The sequence below is a fragment of the Cygnus olor genome, chromosome 7 (genome assembly GCF_009769625.2).
Source record: "Cygnus olor isolate bCygOlo1 chromosome 7, bCygOlo1.pri.v2, whole genome shotgun sequence".
Classification (NCBI taxonomy): domain Eukaryota; kingdom Metazoa; phylum Chordata; class Aves; order Anseriformes; family Anatidae; genus Cygnus; species Cygnus olor.
The window spans coordinates 694178-714687 of NC_049175.1; the positions used below are offsets into that span (position 1 = coordinate 694178).

General features: G+C 47.6%; 1 protein-coding gene across 18 annotated transcripts in view; it reads right to left on the minus strand.

Annotated features, from left to right (window-relative positions):
• CAMK2G (calcium/calmodulin dependent protein kinase II gamma) overlaps positions 1–20510 on the minus strand; it is a 114644-nt gene that overhangs the window by 34455 nt on the left and 59679 nt on the right. For all 18 annotated transcript variants that reach the window (XM_040564486.1, XM_040564483.1, XM_040564488.1 and 15 more), the window contains exons 4-10: positions 15761–15815; positions 15110–15175; positions 12169–12241; positions 6109–6211; positions 5139–5222; positions 4203–4297; positions 1543–1665 (exon numbers count right to left, since the gene is read on the minus strand). In XM_040564486.1, coding sequence (XP_040420420.1) covers positions 1543–1665; positions 4203–4297; positions 5139–5222; positions 6109–6211; positions 12169–12241; positions 15110–15175; positions 15761–15815 — 599 coding nt within the window. The remainder of the gene's footprint in view (positions 1–1542; positions 1666–4202; positions 4298–5138; positions 5223–6108; positions 6212–12168; positions 12242–15109; positions 15176–15760; positions 15816–20510) is intronic.

Consider the following 20510-nt stretch of genomic DNA (forward strand, 5'->3'; position numbering starts at 1 on the left):
TGTTGTTCTTGCACAGAGCTGTAAGCCTGTGTTCCCTTTGCAAGGACAGTGGAAGAATGACTAACTTGGCAGATCTGACTGTACAAACCAACCGTTACCTTTCTCCTGCTTGGAAGAAAATCTGCAGTACCCAAAAGAACTGTAAACAACACTCAGATTAGCTAGTTCCATGGGAAATCTCTTCCATCCTGACTTGGAAGCTAGTCACCTGCTGCAGCATACACCTTAGTGTGGGGGGAGAAGGTAGCTAAACTGTCCTCTTTAACAACTTCAATGGTCACTGTTCATCCAGCCTCCTTTGGAGTTACATAGGTGCCCAGTTGTTCAACTCTGCCTTAAGAGAGTCAGGACACACACTTCAGAAGTTCAGAGATACCAAGAAACTCGGTGATTCAGATAAAATGTTAAGACTTGCCACCTCCTTTACTTCAGAGGAGCAATACATCTCCAGTAAGAACATCTACGTGGTGTATATGGAAGCTGCGGGGCACACAGAAACAGCAGACTTAACAACAGGCAGTTTGGGTGAGAGACTGGAATGGCTATGAAGTGAATTCAAACTCCCCATAACTCAACAGAAAGAAAGCCTCTCTTGAACCATTATGTATTACGTTGCAATCAGGAGTGAGTTATAATACATACAGATTTGGTTACAGGCATTGGGACAAAAGTTAAATATAAAGGAACCACTATTAATTAAAAGCATGCACAGCAGGGAAAAAACCTCAGAGATGCACAAAGTCTCAGCGTAAAGTTTTGACTTCCAAGTAACTTGCCACTTGACAGCTCACAACACACTACTGTTACACAGATGTTCACATAAATAAGGTTAAATTGCTAATGTGTTTTGTGGTGAAAGGAAAAAAATGCCACAATTTCTCAAGAACAAATGAGTTAAGCAACATAGACACATCCTAGAAAGCAGAAGTATGCTATGGTATTACAAGAGCATCTGGTTAGACTTAGGTGGAACTATTTCCTCCTGCAGAGATAAAAGAGTGCCGCTGCTGCCCTTCCCTACACCTGCTCTCTGCTGCATTCTGGGATTTCCTTGCCAACTTCACAAAAAGAGAAAAATACCCCTGCGTGGGGTCTGGCAATGCAAAGTCTACATGGGAAGAACAGCAAAAGAGGTTTTGCTGCTTTCAGGTTTACAGCCAGTTAAGCTGCATCATGGTGGAAACGTTCCAACACTGCAAAGATGCAATGCAATAAGCTGAAGTAGAGATGAAGAAAATACTCCTAAAATATTCTGTCTGATGCCAAACTCCATCTGATGTTTTAGGGTGATATGTATTGGAACAGGAGACGTGGAGAAAAACAGAAACTGTGGACATTCACCAAACTTTTCAAAGGAGATGGCATTTTTTCTCCCCTACAGTGGCAATAAAAGCATGACAAAGTTGGCTTGCTGAAGGTCAGCCTCTGAAAATCACAATCTGAAAGATTTAAAATATTCTGGGCTCCTCTGCAGCTAAGTCTTCTTGGCATGTCAGTTCAGAGTAAACCACAAATCAATCTGTAGTAGAGAAAAACACTTACACAGACCCATGGATGTTTGAGAGCCTGGTCAGCTGTGATGCGCTTTGCTGGGTTTATCGTCAGCATCTGGTTGATCAAATTCTTCGCTTCAGGAGTCACAGTGTCCCACTCAGGTGATGGGAACTGAAAGAGTAAGGAGACAGACATGATGAACTAAAAGTATCTTCTCCTACAGGCAAAAGAAATTCTCCCTCCTACAAATCTGAACTCCAGCTTTTGCCCTTTTAATATCAGAGCTAACATCTTTGCAGAAAACTATACATTTTTGGGAAAACCCATGTTGAATAAAATTATACAGAATCCAGCAAATGAATGGTACTAGACAGCAGGACACACCTGTACCATTCACCAGAGACAGACAGGAAAATTAACAGCTTAAAAAGCCTTTTAGGAATCACTCACACCTTTGAACTTCTTTCATACTCAGCAGTCAAGGTAAATTCCTAAACCTTTTAAACAGAGTTCTGACATAAACACAAGTACTACCTTTTATACCCCACCCTGCTTTTCCTCCATTGTGCTCAGAAGCTATAACAGCATATGCAAAATCACAAACACTACAGCAAAACCTTGTGAAAGCAATAACCACTGACACAGGACTCCCATCAGATATGCCTCCCCTGCCACAAAACACAACATACTGGAACAATACCAGTCACCTAGGTGCAGCAATGCACCAGCAAATTGTTTGCAAGCATCTACTATACCAGAAAACATTACTTGGGGAGCAAGAGAGATGCAATGGGGGAGGAGAGCACAGAAGCATGGAAACGAAGAAAAGAATCTCAAGTATTTCAGCTGCTCATCATCCACAAGGGAGTAACTGCTCTCTCCTGTAATTCCAGTAATGATGAGATACTTATGCCATCCTCCAGATGCTTGCATGTGGTACAGATGACAGCATGCCAATACTAAATGTAGCGTGTCTTGCTGCTATGAACCAACTGCACAATCACAGGTGAACTTAAGACCACAAAGAAAAATCTGCTGTTGGGTTAATAGTCCCCTGTCTTTACGAGGGGAGAAGACTGATCTATCTTGAGAGTGCTTTCTTATAGTATTACAACATTTAGAAAAAGTTTATCCCATCTTTCTCCTGTATTTTATACTTCATTCCATTGGGTCATGAAAATACAGCCATCATGTTCAGTCATCTGCGTTCTCAGACAGCAGCAAAGCATTATACAATTTGTTCTGCAAACACTGAAGGGGGCTACTGAGAAATGACAATAATGAGCTTTCAACCACACTACTTTCCCACACACACACTAACTTGGAAATATTCATAGCAATGCCTTGAAAAATCCCTATCCTACAGCACAAGGTCCAATATACAATTGTCACTTCCTCTATGGGCAAGAGACAACAACAGAAGAGTCCAGTGCTGGGGTAAGGACACCAGGGGCACGGGCACCAGTAAAACTTGAGATGTTTTCTGACACGCGAACAGGGGAAGAACCTACTGTAATTTATTCATTATAGGCAAGAATCCAAAAAGTAGGTGAACTATTGGAAGCACAGGGATCCAGCACTTCACTCCTCATGACTTACAGAAAAAAATAATGGCTATTTAACCCCTGAAGTGCTTTGAAAATCCCCATCAATATCATTAGTGCAAAAACACTTCAAACAAGAACAAGCAACACAGAAAGAACACAGGAACGAGAGGGGCAGGAAGGCAAGAGAAGAACACAAGTTTATTTAAGGCTATCAAATACGAAGACATCACTTTCCTTTCACTCAGGAAGCCACTGAGCCAGGACATGGGGTCAGGCAGACCTTTGTTCTCACCAGTACAGCCATTCTCATGGTCTCAGGCAAAGAAGCTGGGAGGTAGTCAAGATCCAGCAGAACCTCAACCCCTTCCCCCCACAAACCCCAAGGCAGCCCACAAAATGAACTTCCCAACTTCCACTTAACACTCACATCTACAGGCTGCGAGCTAAGATTTCCAGGAATTCCTTTTTCCCCTCCCAAGCCTCTCTTCACTCAGAAGAACTCATGGCAGACTTTCAAACTGTTGTACCTAGACCATATTCCGCATAACCTTTGCTCCCTAGTACCCATCTCCTTGCTACTCCCCTCATTCAGTCACCTCAGTCTTGCCATTCTCTGAGAACTGTTTCAGGAAGTTGTTTCAGGAAATACTTGGCTTTTGACCAGAGCCTCCAACCCACCACACTGACCCCACCACAGCCATCCCTCCCAAAGGCTCCCACCATGCAAAGCCGCCTCACTGGGCTCCACACTTTCCACTCCTGGAATAAGTTCTTCAGAACAGTTCCTTACAATTTTAATCAGACCTTGATAAAGAGCATTTTTTGTTCCACCTTCCCTCTGTTTCCCTTGAAGTGTTAGCATTGGCTATGCTTTCACTGCTTTGTGCTAAACACAGTAGAAGACACCATTGCCCACCATCTGCATTTCCAGCTCTGCATTTCCCTAACGAACAACGTCTCAGTGCCCACTGCGATGCTGTCCACGGATCCTTTCAGTAGTCCCAAACGGGACCATATTCCAGGCAGTGAAGACAAGGTGTGTGAACACGCCAAACATCATTTTGCACAGCAGCTTGGGGCCTGCTGCTGGACGCCAAGACAAGGCCATGTTTTGGATGGCTTCTACACCCATGCAGGTACTCAGCAAGAAAGTGCCCTTACGTCATAGGCTCCGGCTTTGATCTGCTGATAGAGTTTGTGCTGATCTTCATCCCAAAAGGGAGGGTACCCCACTAGTAATATGTACAGAATCACTCCTGGGAGGGAGAGACACAGATACACTATGGTTAGGCTAATATGCCAATTACTCCTTCAGCCCATCTACCTTCCCTACAGTCCCCAAGGCAATCACTGCTCTGTAGCATCTTTTGCCATCATATTTAGTTTTCTGAGGTACTAAAAGACAGTACAAAGCTCTCCTCTGCTGAACCTCATCCCGGCACTACATGTTTAGCTCTTAACCCCAGCTGCCAGGAGCTAGAACAAGGTACATCGTGTACTTCTACCCTCCTCCCCCGCTACCACAGCTGGTGAGCCAAAGCTCCCAGCTGCTCTCAGGATAAATGAAGGCACATCCCCTGGGGTATCTGTGCAGCAAGGGACTTTTTAGGAAGGAATCAGTTTTTAGACACTTGCTGTGCATGGTCTTGGGACAAATGTCATTGACAAAACTAACACTCCCGGCCTGCAGAGAACCGTTTACTCCATGTCAGGCAACACTGATATCACATCTCTCTAAACTTATCAGTCTCAGATACGTTTACAGCTCTTTTCAGTATTTCATTTTCTACACAGTTAGTGTAATAGGAAATTGCTGCAGTGGCCTAAACAACTGACTCTGCAAAGCACAGAACAGTGCTATCTCTTGAGTCTCACACAGCTGATGGATGGCCTGAAGAAAGAATTAGGAGCCAGAATCAAATGAGTGCAGGCTCCAGTATTAACTCCATCTACACAAGGTGCCTATTCTCAAGCATCTTCATCTCTCCACCCAACAAGAAGCAGCACTGCACACCCTCCCAGCAATAGGCTGTAAGGAGTTGCTCCTCTACATGAAAAGGTGTCAATTAAGCGTAAAACGTTTTGACAGAATCTTACCACATGCCCATATATCCACTGGTTTTCCATACGGATCTTTTCTTAAGACTTCAGGGGAGAGGTAGCCTGGAGTGCCAGCAAACCCTGCCAGGAAAGGGATGACATGAAGTACAGTCCTCAAGCAGAAGAGGTATCCTGACATATCACAAAATCCACTAATGGTAACCAACAAATTTTAAAACCCACCATCCCTAACCCACATTTCCTAAAGCTACATCTAGGTAGACCAACAGAAAGGGACAAAAAAGGGGAAAAAATGTAAAGAAAAATAGATGAGGGTGAGTGTCTATGTATTGCAGGAAGAATGGAAAACAAGGAGGGACCATGTCAGCCAGCTGGGCACAAACCTATATGCTATACCTCTCTCATGCTTCGTAACATTGTTACATTTAATGGCTTGGAGTGTGAAAGCGCTACAACACTGATGGAACGCATCCCGTTCCCAAATGGTGCAGGCAGACCAAGAGTAGCCACCATCTCTCCAGAATCTCTACAGCACTGCAGAGTCTCAGAGCTAACGTTAAGCCTGAGGTGGTCTTGTTTCTAATTGTTTTTTACCTAAACATGGACACAGCTGGATCCAAACATGCCTGAGAAAGCCAGTTCAAGTGCATTTCTGTAAAATGACCAAACAAAATTCCAGATCTCTACGCTCCTAAGTAGCAGGAAAGTTTGGATCAGTGTCTAAACTTAGCAACTGCATTCACCTCTGACACTAATATCTACTGAACACTGACAAGAAAAATGGAGGAATACACAGACCATTTTTTTCTGTCTTTATCATATTCTTTCCTGTATTGTACCGAAGTTCATGCCCAAGGACCTAGAGGCTGGGATGCTGGGAAAAGTAGCAATGCCAAATACATGCAAGCGTGTTGGAAGAGCTAAAAGAAAACACTTAGGGAGGGTGCGATTCAACCAGCCTCCAGGAAGGGGGTGAGCAGAAGTGGGAAACCTCAAATGTTCTTACCAAACCAGGCCTGCTGCTCTCCCTGCACTTCTATAGCCAGTCCGAAGTCAGCCAGTTTGACAGCAGCACCTTTACATTTACTTGCCAGTAGCAAATTCTCAGGCTGGGGAGAAGAAAGAAAAAAAAAGGGGTAAGAACGAAAGATTGATATCCTCATTAAAGCCTCCTACCTCTGTATTCACATCATTAAAATCAATCTGCTGATAGAAGGCACATACTAAAGCTGTTCAGATGAAGGCAGAACAACAGCAACAAATGGCCTTGACCTAAAGTTGCAGAAAATACTCAAGTCTAACAAAAAACCTCTATAGGAGCCAGAGCCTCTCCCAGCCCAGCCCATACATTACATGCTGACACCAGAGGGCACTGACAGTACAGTTCCTGCAACACAGGACCCAAAATTTGTTGTTATCATCCTTGCAGAAAGTAATTTGAGGGGAGGAGGGAGAGGAGAGAATGGGATGCAGCAGATACAATCTACAGTGATGTTTCTCCCCATGAATATTACACAATCCCCAAGGCACTGGAAAAGTAAATATGATGCTAATAAGCCAAATACAGAGCTGTAATGTAGGAAGGCATCATCTAGCTAGGCGGTAGCTTTCATCCCTTACAGAAAAATACTCAGCCTCAAATCGGCAAAAGGAAAACAGCAGAGTATTCTTGTAAGCTGTTTTTTTCATGCTACATGTCGTTATTTACAGCAGTGTTAAATATGCTATCTTGCCACTGCCACCTATACTATAGGCGGCCTGACACTTCTCTCATATGCCAGGAATGGGAAACAGACATGGATCCCCCTGCCATGGATCCAACTTGAATCATAATTGTGGAGTTCCAGTGGAAGACTTCAGCAGAAGGCTCACCACATATCCAAAAATTGTACTGCGACAGTCAGCAGCTTGCCCTGAAGCACCAGAGCAGCTAGTTAAAACAGACCCTTTGAAACCCCAAAGCTTTTAAGGTGGTGGCTCTCACAGCTCAACAGGAAACCCAGCTTGTAGACAGAGACAAAGGACAAATGGGATTTCTGATGCTGTTCCCTTCCGATCATTTGTGCAATTTCTATCAACTTGAGTTTTTAACCTAGCCAGATGGAAGCCCAGAAATCCAGAAACAGAACTCCACGTCAGTTTTACAAATTTGGTGAAGGTCTTTCTTTGCGCAGCCTGCTCGCTATTGTCATCTCTCTGCAACCCTCCCACCCTGTTCTGCCTGACAGGAACAAGAGGCTATACTCATTTACCTGCCCTAAAGTCCTGGGCATGTGCACTGCTTCTGCTCTGAAGGAAAGGACAGCCTTGCCCACCACAGTCCTTGCCATAAGCAGCATGGAAGGAAGGGGAACTGGGTCTCAGTAGATTTTGATGCCACTTGCTTTTCACCATATGGAAAGTGGAAGAGACTGGGTTAAGCAAACTATGTTGATGAAAACTTGCCAGCGAAAACAAGTCCCTAAAGCACAAGGCCAATGAAGTATTCTGAAAATCCCTTCCAACTTAAGATCACACCTGGGCTTGGCCTGAAACACTGCAGTTTAGGTCAGGCTTATGCTAGCTAAGCACTATTTGCTTCTAAAATACAGCTACAAACACAGACACAGATTTCTAGGTTGGAAGAGACCTCAAGATCATCGAGTCCAACCTCCGACCTAACACTAAGCACTCCACTAAACCATATCGCTAAGCTCTACATCTAAACGTCTTTTAAAGACCTCCAGGGATGGTGACTCAACCACCTCCCTGGGCAGCCCGTTCCAATGCTTAATAACCCTTTCGGTAAAGAAGTACTTCCTAACATCCAACCTAAAACTCCCCTGGCGCAACTTTCGCCCATTCCCCCTCATCCTGTCACCAGGCACGTGGGAGAACAGACCAACCCCCACCTCTCTACAGCCTCCTTTAAGGTACCTATAGAGAGCGATGAGGTCTCCCCTGAGCCTCCTCTTCTCCAGGCTGAACAAGCCCAGCTCCCTCAGCCGCTCCTCGTAAGACTTGTTCTCCAGACCCCACACCAGCTTCGTCGCCCTTCTCTGGACTCGCTCGAGCACATCCATGTCCTTCCTGTAGCGAGGGGCCCAAAACTGAACACAGTACTCAAGGTGCGGCCTCACCAGAGCCGAGTACAGGGGCACAATCACTTCCCTAGACCTGCTGGCCACACTGCTTCTTATACAGGCCAGGATGCTGTTGGCCTTCTTGGCCACCTGAGCACACTGCTGGCTCATATTCAGCCGACTATCAACCAATACTCCCAGGTCCTTCTCGGCCAGGCAGCTTTCCAGCCACTCATCTCCCATCCTGTAGCTCTGCTTGGGGTTGTTGCGACCCAGGTGCAGGACCCGGCACTTGGCCTTGTTGAACTTCATACAGTTGACCTCAGCCCATCGCTCCAGCCTATCCAGATCCTCCTGCAGAGCCTTCCTGCCCTCGAGCAGATCGACACACGCACTTAGCTTGGTGTCATCTACAAACTTACTGAGGGTGCACTGGACGCCCTCATCCAGATCATCGATAAAGATATTAAAGAGGACCGGCCCCAGTACCGAGCCCTGGGGGACACCACTTGTGACCAGCCTCCAACCAGATTTGACTCCATTCACCACAACTCTCTGGGCCTGGCTATCCAGCCAGTTTCTAACCCAGCGAAGCGTACGCCAGTCCAAGCCCCGCGCAGCCAGTTTCTTGAGGAGAATGTTGTGGGAAACGGTGTCAAAAGCCTTACTGAGGTCAAGGTAAACCACATCCACAGCCCTTCCCTCATCCACCAAGCGCGTCACTTTGTCATAGAAGGAGATCAGGTTTGTCAAGCAGGACCTGCCTTTCATAAACCCATGCCGACTGGGCCTGATCGCCTGCTTGCCCTGCAAGTGCCGCGTGATGACCCTCAAGATAATCTGCTCCATGAGCTTTCCTGGCACTGAGGTCAAACTGACAGGCCTATAGTTCCCCGGGTCTGCCCTCCGGCCCTTCTTATAGATGGGTGTCACATTGGCTAGCCGCCAGTCAACTGGGACCTCCCCCAATAGCCAGGACTGCCGATAAATGATGGAAAGCGGCTCGGCCAGCTCCTCTGCCAGTTCTTTCAGTACCCTCGGGTGCATCCCATCGGGCCCCATCGACTTGCGCACATCCAAGCTCCTTAGCAGGTCACCAACCATTTCCTCATGAATAGCGAAGGCCACATCCTGCTCCCCATCCCCTTCCGCCAGCTCAGGGCACTGGGTATCCAGAGAACAACCGGTATTGCCGCTAAAGACTGAGGCAAAGGCGGCATTAAGCACCTCAGCCTTTTCCTCATCCTTAGTAACCAGGTTTCCCCTCGCATCCAGTAAAGGATAGAGATTCTCCTTAGTCCTCCGTTTCGCATTGATATATTTGTAAAAGGATTTTTTGTTGTCTTTAATGGCAATAGCCAGGTTGAGCTCCAGATGAGCTTTGGCCTTTCTAATTTTCTCCCTGCACAGCCTCGCTACATCCTTGTAGTCCTCCTCAGTGGCCTGCCCTTTTTTCCAAAGATTATAAACCCTCTTTTTCCTGCTAAGCACAAGCCGCAACTCTCTGTTGAGCCAGGCCGGTCTTCTTCCACGCCGGCTTGTCTTTGGGCACATGGGGACGGACCGCTCCTGTGCCGTTAAGATTTCCTTCTTGAGGAGCGCCCAGCCTTCCTGGACTCCTCTGCCCTTCAGAACCGCCTCCCAAGGGACTCGGCCAACCAGCGTCCTGAGCAGCTCAAAGTCAGCCCTCCAGAAGTCCAATACAGCAGTTTTACTGGTCCCCTTCCTGGCCTCGCCAACAATAGAGAACTCTACCATTTCGTGGTCACTCTGTCCAAGATGGTTTCCGACCACCACATCTCCCACCAGTCCTTCTCTGTTTGTGAAGAGAAGGTCTAGCGGGGCACCTCCCCTGGTAGGTTCACTGACCAGCTGCATCAGGAAGCTATCTCCCACACTCTCCAGAAACCTCCTAGACTGCTTTCTCTGTGCCGTGTTGTGTTTCCAGGATATATCCGGGAAGTTGAAGTCCCCCACGAGGACAAGCGCCGACGATTTTGCAACTTCTGTCAGTTGCCTATAAAACTCCTCATCCGTCTCCTCATCCTGGTTCGGCAGTCTATAACAGACCCCGACCAGGACGCTAGCCTTGCCGGCCTTCCCGCGGATCCTAACCCACAGGGATTCAACCTTATCATTCCCAGCCTGGAGTTCCACAACATCAAAAGATTCTCTAATGTAGAGAGCCACGCCACCACCCCCTCTGTGCTGCCTGTCCCTCCTGAAGAGCCGATAGCCAGGCATTGCAGCACTCCAGAGCTAACCACTTAGGCTAAGGGTGCTTATGCATGCACATTTGCCAATATATGGATCGTCTCAGGTTTCACACACTTTTTGGTAAGGATGTGAATGCATTCCCCAATTTTTTATGGTCCCCATGGGCAGCTCAATATCTGAAGTTCTTTAAGAGCATGACAGCCAAAAGACTAGCTTACGAGAGGGAGGTGCAAGAGACAACTTCACATGAAGCAAGCTCTGCAGTTATTACATGCTGATCCCAAAGGCCAAGCTTTTGGCAAAGAACTAGAATATTAAATAAAGAGCAAGGGATCATTTATTGCTAAAAGGAATGGCTACTCCTCGGGCCTGGATAGCTTCTGTGAACTGGAGCAAGCAACAGAAAGAACACGTTAAGTACGGTGGGGAGTGTCTAGCAACTGTTAAGTTTAAACAGGTTCACAACTTTCACACAAACAAAACCTGGGAAGCAAAACAGATAGTGTATCAATGCAGGATGCAAAGGAAATCTTTTACCAGTCCATAATGAAAACACTACCTATTTTCACAGAGGCCCTAACTTGGGGCAGTAATGCCTCTTGGAGGTTGCCTTTCTCAAAAGCAGGTGTCAGCTATAATTCACAGCAGCCATTTCGCAGTAGATCACTTTCACCTTTTCACAGCGCTCCAAATCAAAAAGCCAACAGTGTTGCATGGGAGTTTGCCAGAACCGCTACAGGTTTACAGCTGTCTACTAGATCAAAACGCTGGGAGATCCATGGAATGGTTTGGGTTGGAAGGGACCTTAAAGATCACCTCGTTCCAACCCTCCTGCCATGGACAGCGACACCTTTCACCAGACCAGGCCGTGGGAGAACACTACCACTGAGCTCACAGCGTGTTTTCACCTTGTTCTGGACCAAGTATTTTTATACCTTTCTGTTATACACTGTGTAACAATCCCAAACCAACACAACTAGCAGGTGTCATCCTGCATTAATTTCACTGGGCCGCTGGTGGTCATCACCATTCCCACTTTGGACAGAGAGGGCTGCAGGGCAGGCAGACCTTCCCGCACAAAGCTCTCGTTCTGGAGCCTGCCCAGCTCCCAGTACAGCTGGCACCGTGTGGGAAGGGAGTTTAAGCAACTCCACTGTGGGGACTGTGGGTCTATAAATGTGTCAGAATGTGGCAAGTGGCCGATTCACACAGCGTTTAACTGGCCAGCAGTTTGGGTTTTAGATTAAAAGCTTTTACTGATGAGAGAAGAAAGAGATGACATGAAAAATTCTTGTTGTGCATCTCTGTCCTAGCCCAATGGCATGTGTTTGGCAACAGTGCAGAATAAAAATATACATGCTCTGTGCAGACAAACTCATCCTGGCAGATTGAACTGAGAGTGCCCCAGGTCTCTAGAGATCTCTTCAACAGCCGACTAGGAAGTGTCCTTCATTATAATGAATCCTACCCAAATTCCTCTGAAAGCCTATTGCTCCCCAGAGATGACAACTACCCCATCCTGCAGATGCCTCGGAAAGGCTGAGAGCTGGCGAAGTTCATGAAGACAGAAAACTTCTTTGGGAATTCAGTACACCCTCTAGAAAGATCTGAAGGAATGAAAATTGTACTTGAGGAACTTCTGAGCCCAGTTCTAGTGGAGGGGGGATTAAAAAAAAAAAAAAAAGAGACAAGGCCCTGCCAGTTGGCAACACACTATTCCTGTCTTGCCTCTTCCAATGATCCCCTGGCTGCTCTCCTCAGCCTCTGTGGCACGGAGGAAGTATTACCTTCAAGTCCCTGTGCACGATATCATGCTGGTGAATGTGATTCACACTCTCCAGTATCTGATGAATACAGTGGCTGCAAAATAAAGGAAGAGACACAGAGTTACACATGCACAGACAAACTTGGCATCTCATCCCAGACCATTTCCTTAACTTTTATATTCGTACCAGGGAGAGTTCAAGACCCCAGGCTGAACCCCTTCATCATGCCCACTGGCTGCTACAGCTCAGTACTGTCACTGCTGGACACCCCTTGCTCAACTCAGCAACAGGATGCTAAATATCCTAGCTGCAGCAGGACCACTGAGCCTCTCCAAGCCTCTCTCCTACCTCCCGTCATCTCTTTTCTTTCCTCCCCACCACAGTAAGCATCTCGCTTCTTTCTTCAGCCACTAATGCCCACCCCACAGAGGAGCAGTGAGGCACCCGCATATCTGCAAATAGCAGCTAAGACCAGGCAAGCACTGCAGGGAGCATCCAGTGGGGCCAGGCCAAGCAGAGTAAACTTTGGAGAGCAGCAGCCTTCTCTAGCAAGTTCAGGATGAAGGCTCCTGGGTGCTTGCCAGCTTGCAAAGCTTTCAGAGCAGCATCTCAAGCACTTTACATACACAATGTGTGCACGCACCCGCTTGCTGGGTGCCTTTTAAGTACAGATCCCACTTAAGGGGTTAGTGATCTGAAAAGCAGACTCAGCCCCTGTTGAGTGCAGTGCACGGTGCTCCCCTGGCTCACAGCAAACTCACGTCTCCGCTGCTCTTTGCTGTAACCGCAGGGACAAAAGCAACCTGCTAATTTACACCTGTTGCGTTGGAACAGTACAACGCGCCCCTGGAAGAGCTTTCTGGGTGAAACCATCCATTCTGCTAAAAATGTACCCAGCTCCTAGGTGAACGTGGAAAGGAGCAGGGGTTGGGGCACCTTGCACGGCTAGGCAGTAAGCACCCAGACGTGGGCAACTCAGATGGGTCTGTCCCGGGTTCGCGTCCACACTGCAGGACCAGTCCCTCAACAAATTCTGCTCCACTCAGGGGAACAAATCGGTAATATTTCAGGGAAGGGAAACTGGCTACTGGAAAAGATGGGAGAAGGGTGAGGGGAGAAAGAGGAGAAGAGGTGCAGCACTGTGTATTTGCTACCCCCGCTCCTCCAGAGCTGGCAGTACAACCCTCAGGGTCGGGAGTCCATGAATATCTCCCTGCTCCCAAAACAAAAATGTATAATTAGAACAGCCGAGTCTGAGCGAGAGAGATTTTCTGGCCAAAAATGGCAGAAGTGTGAGGTGTCCCAGGCGAGCCAAGCGCGGCGGATTGGCACAGAGCTCACTCCCTCGCTCTCCCAGCCTGCTCTGGAATTCAGCTCAGCATGGGGAGAAAAATGGAGGAGTTTCACTCCGTCATCTCGTGGGCACTGCAGGACCTGGCCAGCTGGAAGTCAGAGGGCTGAGCACCCCCAGGAAGGCTCTTAGAGCTACAGACAGTCTTCCTTTTCCCCTAGCCTGGCCAAAATTTTCCTGAGAAGAGTCAGTCTCTGCCAGCTCTTCACCATTTTAGGGAACAGGCACTGGCAAGAGGGGCAAGGGGGAAGGCTGATGATGATAACCTCACAACTTCCCATCTTCAAGGTGGTACGGGTTGAATGGTTGTCTATCTGTTCCAGATGCTGTGCCTACAACATCCCTACACCCCAATGAAGATGTCTACAGGGCTTTCAGACCTCTCTCCCAGAAGCTCCACTGGAGCCAAGCACAGGGGCCTTCACCGTCAGCAGACAGCTCACACAGCAGAGTGTGCAGCACTACCCCTCATTTGAAAGCATTGTGCAACGCCCAGAAGAAAGAGGCCATAAGCAGCCATAGGGAAAGCAAATAAGCACCCCCACACTGCACAGGAGCACCCACACGAACACGTCAGGCCATACTCTCTCCTGCCCTGCAGTCAGGAAAGGCGTGCTGCGTTCCCTGCAGCACGGCTCCTACCTTACCTACCAGGCTAACCACTTCAGGGCGAGCTTCTTCACGGTACTGTCTGCCCAACTCACCCTGCAGCAACACCCACTACCCCCTTCTTACCCCTCTCCTCTCATGGCTCCCTTAACTCCCACTACAGCAAGGGTTAGCAGGGGATGAGATCATGGCTACAGAATAAGCAGAAGTGAAACAGCAGCAGCAGGCCACTCCCAGGCCCCGCTAGAGCAGAACAGGAGCTGCCTAACCCCCGATCTGTTTCCAGGTGCTCCGACAGATGGGTCAGGGGCACCCTCAGCTGTGCTGTACAAGTCTCTCACTGAATTAATAGCACATGGACAAGCACAGTCCATTTCAGGAAGCTCACACATGGAAAAGAGGGGGAACACTCAGAAAAAGAAGGGCACAGCTTAAAATCTTTTTAATATTGAAAAAGAAAGGCATGTATTATGCCTTTTTTCACTGCAACAATCAGCTTACCATCAGAGGGCTCTCACAGAACCGTAGCCTTCAAAGCCTTCTTTCCCCTCCCACCCCACAAACCATTACCTAGACGCAGACAAATTAAACGGCTCTGCCCAAAAGCAGTGGCACATCACTGGAAGCTTTGCCATGGGAAGGCAGAGGCCAAGCAGCCACTGCTCTCACACAGCCAGAGGACAGCTCTGCGCTGCATTTGCTCGCTAAGGACACACTGTCACCAGGACCAGAAAGGTCAGAGGCAGACAAAGCCGCTAGCAACAGGTCTCCCAGCAAAGAGCACACCGAGACAGCAGCATCTGCAGGCAGCAAGGGTGAGGGCTGCAGTGAGTCAGGCTGACCGGTGACAATAGTTTATGCTAATGGCAGAAAGAGGAATTGCTTTTTCCAGACAGGGAGCAAGAGTTTCAGAACAAAGTAATGCACAACAGCAGTCAGGAAATTCATCCCGCTTGCCAGCACACATGGCACACGCACAGAAGGGTCTGGAAACAGTCTTACCTGGCATCTGCTTCACTGTAGTATTCTCTGGCAACGATATCTTCAAAGAGCTCCCCACCAGTAACCCTGCAGTGTAAAAGAAGGGACGTTACAGAGCCTGGCTGTGGCTGGCTAGGAGGCTGCATGGGATGTACGCTGCCTCCCTGCCCGTGCCCTTTTCCCAGGAGCCCTGCTGCAGCCAGCCCCGAGCAGCCTCTGCAGCAACCCGTGGCACTGGGGAACCAGAGCAGAGCTCCACAGCCAGCAGTGGCACATCCATGTGACCCCCGGGCCATCATTGCACCAGCAGTGTACAGGGCACTGAGGATGCACTGCACCCAAATTGCCCATGCCTTTCTATAGGGCTCTTAACACCAAGCTGGTGCAGAGTCCTCCTCCTCTGATCCCTGCAGACTGCCTCAGGGTCACAAGTAGCCACTCTGCACAGGATAGCTGCCCCTTGCCATCCCACACTTGCACCTGCTGCCAGGAGCTTTTTTTTTTCCTCTGCCACACAGGAAATGGATTTTTGTCAAGTGGACTAGTTACGTGAAGGTCATGGAGGAGAAAAGGAGAATTATATTAATTCAGGTGCTTTTTATTCCACTCTTAGTCAACCATCTGCATGTCTGTGTCGTTGATGAAGCATCAAAGCCAAAGAAAGACACTTACAGATCAAAGACGAGGTAATGGAAACCTTCTTCTGAAATACTGTCATGGAGCCGAACTGCAAAAACACAACCAAGAAATGGAGATGTACTGAGCATGTAGCGAATATGACACTTCACAAATCAAACCTAGCCACAGAACTAAGTTCTCCCTCAACCCAATCAGTCTATTAATCCTCCCTGTCCTTCACTTTGTGTGCTCACTTAGTGACCTATTTCCTTCTGTTATCTCAAAGGAACAGATGGGTGTCCTTCACATACACCCACCCCTTCCCAGCATCAAAACAAACTCAGAAGAGCGAATGGTCAAAGGCATTTTAACGCTTCAGATCCTTCGTTTCACATCTACCCACTCTTTCCTCCATGCACGTATTTTGCAGTCTCTCCCCACCCATTCTTATTTCCCCAGCTCCTTTTCAGAATCTCCAAACAGAAAAAATCCAAAAAGAAAGAGATGCCAGCAGAACCAAAATACATTTCCAACCCTAGCTGCATGTCAGTGCTGTCCATCTCCCTTCTGCCTTTCATCCGCAAAGCTCAATGAATCCAGCACCTCCCCTTTACTTCCTTTTCCTGACTTTATTCTGACTTACACTCCAAACCCTTACCCAAAATTTAGACCCTCTTCCTTCTGTTTTTTTCGATGCATTTGTTACCACGGACGTATCTGATCACAATCCCCTTCTTAAAATGTCAACCCCCCTCAGGTTCCTTACCCGTCCCTTCCTAGTTCTGGTTCCCATTCCCTAAATTAACCTCTACCTTTTCCCCTTGCTTGCCCCCTTCACCACCAGGAAGGAGCTGCCCCTGTGATGGGCTGCTGTCCCTGGGTACTGTGAGGGCTCTTGGGCTCTATCCTCCTTCCATCATGTTACAAGCAGACAATAACAATAATAATTGCATCTATGCAGCCAGCAGAGACGCATTTCTCCTCCAGTGTTATTTCCTCCTGTCTGAATCAAAACCTCACTTTCTTTGATGTTTTTAGACTTATTCTAGCCTAATTCCAGGTACTAATTCCAACCCAAGAGGAAAAACTGAGCTCTTAATTTCATATTGCTAACCCCCCCTCCTTTTTTTTTTCTCCCCTGCTGGAAAACATCACTGTTTGCCCTGCCCATCAGACTCCTGAGCAAGCAATCCTATTTGACTCTATCCCTAAAGCACAACTCCCCGCCTAGGACAGGAGTTACTTACATGACTCCATCTACAGGATTTCCCTATCGATTCACACAACTAGCTGAGCCTAGGCTGGGTCTCAGCCCCTGCAACACCCTGTAATTGACTATTGACAGAAGCATATCACTGTTCTCATCTGTACAAGAAAAAGATGTGTATCGTGCTCTGTTGCTTTGATGGTACCTTGCATCCCTTCCTTGTCTTCCCTTCTTTCCCACATAAAACACAGGTGACCTGTCCTGGCTTTCCCCAACACGATGATTATCTCTCTGCCAGCATCAAGAGGTCAGCCTGCACCTCTTACGGCCTGTGACGTCTGCTACCAGCACCATCTTGGGACCGTTTCAAACCAGCACTTGGCACAGGCTCCTATCTCATAAGGAAAAGCTTTTGCAAATGTTCTCAGCACTCTCCTTTAATCCTCTTTGCAACTCTCCTTTGCAAAGGCATCCTTCCACATGCACACAAACACACATGAACTGAGCATAGCACAGGAGTGCAGAGACCACTTCCAGTACCTTCCCTAAAAGAAGGTCCTGCTTTCCTTATTCTCCTTTTCTGTATGCTCCTGTTTTTCCCAGCCTTAATCTGCAAACTCTCTACTGGTCCCTTGACCAAGTTCCTCTTCTCAGCATTTCTTTTTCATCTAAGCGTAGGGGTTTGGGAGGAGTATTCCACGGGGCATAATACTGAGAACAAGCACGTACAGTTAGAGAACAGTACAGCAGGTGTTTCAGGTACAACTGCTCCCACAGCATGAAAACAGAGACAGTACCTTTAAGAATTAAGTTCCTTAAATAATTCTCAGCAAAACAGATAACTAAAATAAACATCTCTACCATATAAGCAGTTTTAGTCTACTTTGTAATAACTTCTTCGCAACTGAGCTTTGTGTTTGCACACAAACTCGCCTCCTGAGCACTTGGCAGAATCTGGCAGAGGCGGCATTACAAAGCTACAGAGTAGAAGGATCCTTCCTAGGAGGAAAGATGGCCATTCAAGACAGGGAACAAGACGGAATGTGGCTGAAACAAGCACTTGGATTTCCAGCGCAGGGTAGGTTTTCACCCCAATGCCATGAGGTTTTCACTGCAATGCACAAGACTATTTGATATGTATGCATGAGACAGCCACATAAGCAAGAGCTAAGGCCCAGGACACGGTCAAAAGTCTGTGAAGGAACACTATGAAAAGGGAGTACGGAACAGATAGTGAAACTTCAAGGAAAGCTGAATGTGCTAATAAGGTCACGTCAGGTGATGCTTGGCATGCAAGAAAGTGTTTTCCTCCCTCTGGCACCTGAAAGGTCAGCAAAGTGCTGCCAGAAATGGTGAGTCCGGCGGGAGGCAGCACAGACAAAACCCTGACAGAGGAGGAGGGCAGCCGCCAGCAGGCTGAGAGCAGGGGCCAGGAACGAGGAGCAGCAAGCACGTCTGCAGGTAGGAGGGAGAAATAGTGAGCTATCAGCTTTGACACAGACGCAGACAGCAAGTTACATCAGAAAATAAAACACAAACGAGCTGATTGGCGTTACTTCTTTGTCCTGAAGAAACTGATTTTGTCAGACAAATTCTGAAAAAGGAAGGAAGTAGCAACTCAGCTGGCAAAGACTGGCAGAGGCAGCAGAAAGAGCCTTCAAGGTCAGTCAGACGCTGTTTGTGTAGTTAGGTTTGGAACCATGATAGGACGACGGAGAATTGTATTTATTGGCTCCTCAGTACCAAGGCTGTACATCACCCTAAGGCCGCACCGCAGAAGAAGAGCGCAGGCCTTGGGGGCAGGAGGCGGCCATTAACTTAACAAGGGAGCTGCTTCCTCGCCACCGCCCAGATTTTGCTGAACAAAATCTGCCAGGATTTAATGTGCTGAGGTAACAAAGCTTGGGGAGTAATGGAAACAAGAAGAGCAATAGGAAAGATGGCAGCGGGCACCACCACCCTGCAGAGGAATAATTAACAGCAGCTCAAAACACCAGGCTTTAAGCGTGGAAGGGGGTGGCAATGAGGGGAGTAGAGAAAGATTAAGACAAGCCTGAACATACTAAAACTCTTGTGACTTTCACTCACAGCCCACACCTGCTACACACCAGTGCTGATGGGAAGAGACAAAAGCAATACCTGGTGGGGGCACAGCAAGAGCACATGGTGCCTTTCCACACTAGCCATGAAAACCAACTATCCATAAGAAAAAATGATTAACCAAAAATAAACAAAACCTAACCCAGCTATCCTTTTCCTCAGAAATATCCCAGACCCCTTCTCTCACTCTCGTCAGGGAGCAGGGATGTCTATGCCTAGCACAGCAGGCCTGACAAACACACACTCCGCATAAAGCCTTGAGTCCCAGCAACAGGGAAGTTGCACAACAGAAACACGGGGGCTCCCAAGAGGCAACCAAACTACAAAGGAGCCCAGTACTTGCCAAAGGAACCTGACCTCACCCTATTCACCAGAGGATGAGACAGATTATTTCTATTAGCTGATTCTGCTGCCCAGAAGCAGCAATTCAAACCATGCTTCCTTCCCAGCCTAACATTGTTACCACAGGAATTCTTACAAATGTAGAAGATCAGCCCCTGCCAACACCACACACACTCGGGGTCACCTTATGACTGTTCCCATGTCAAAGGTCTCTGGTGGAAGAAAGAGCACTTACTATGCAGGTTAGCAGGCACAAACAAGCAGAAGGTAAGAAAGAAAACAGAAGCAAGTCAGACAACGAGGCTCTAAATCAGTTACAGGATATGGTGAAAGACTTTGCCCAAGGTTTTAGTTAGAGCACAGAAATAAGCCCTATCTGCACCAAGCACAGAGGGCTTGTACAGTCCCCAAGCACATTATTAACTCTGTAAGACTAAAGTCTTACACATAACTTCAGAAATGATAAATAAAAACCACAGTACTAGAAAGCAATGCCAGGACAGCTGCTAAGCAAAGGAGCAGAATCAGTTACAGACTTAGGTAGAAACATCTTCTGCAACCATCCCAGCAGGGACTAAGGGCCTGTCAGTCAGTAGAAAGCAGCAATCACCACTTGGATGGTATCTCCAAGAAGCACATACATTCTGAGTAAGCAGAGATTTCAGTACGGTATCTTGACAACTCAAGGTTTTTTAGCAGGACACAAAACTTTCTTCAGATACAGTCCTGAGGCTGGTACCAGAGTGGTACTCCACCTGTGTAACGATAGAATGCTGCCTAAAACTGCCCCTCCTTTAAACGCACACCTGTAGCTGCACTGTTGAAGAGCTGCCACGCATCACTGCACGCCTAGCTGACTGGTTTGAGCTTCATTTTCTGTCTCCTCTCCAGACTCAACACAAGCAAACTATACAGCTCTCATCCTACGTGAACTGGTACTACCAGTACAGAAAGTATCACCCACAAAGCTGGCTTCTTGGAAAAAGTAACTAACAACAGAAAAACTGGGAAACCAAGCCATCCCCTTTCTCAGAAACCCACATCTTCAACCCTGCCCGATATAAGCTATGCAAATCATTCTCTCTGCCTTGTGTGTGGGTCTGACACCCTAATGCAACCCAGAGCATTTCAAAGAGCCTGATACCACAGTGAGTG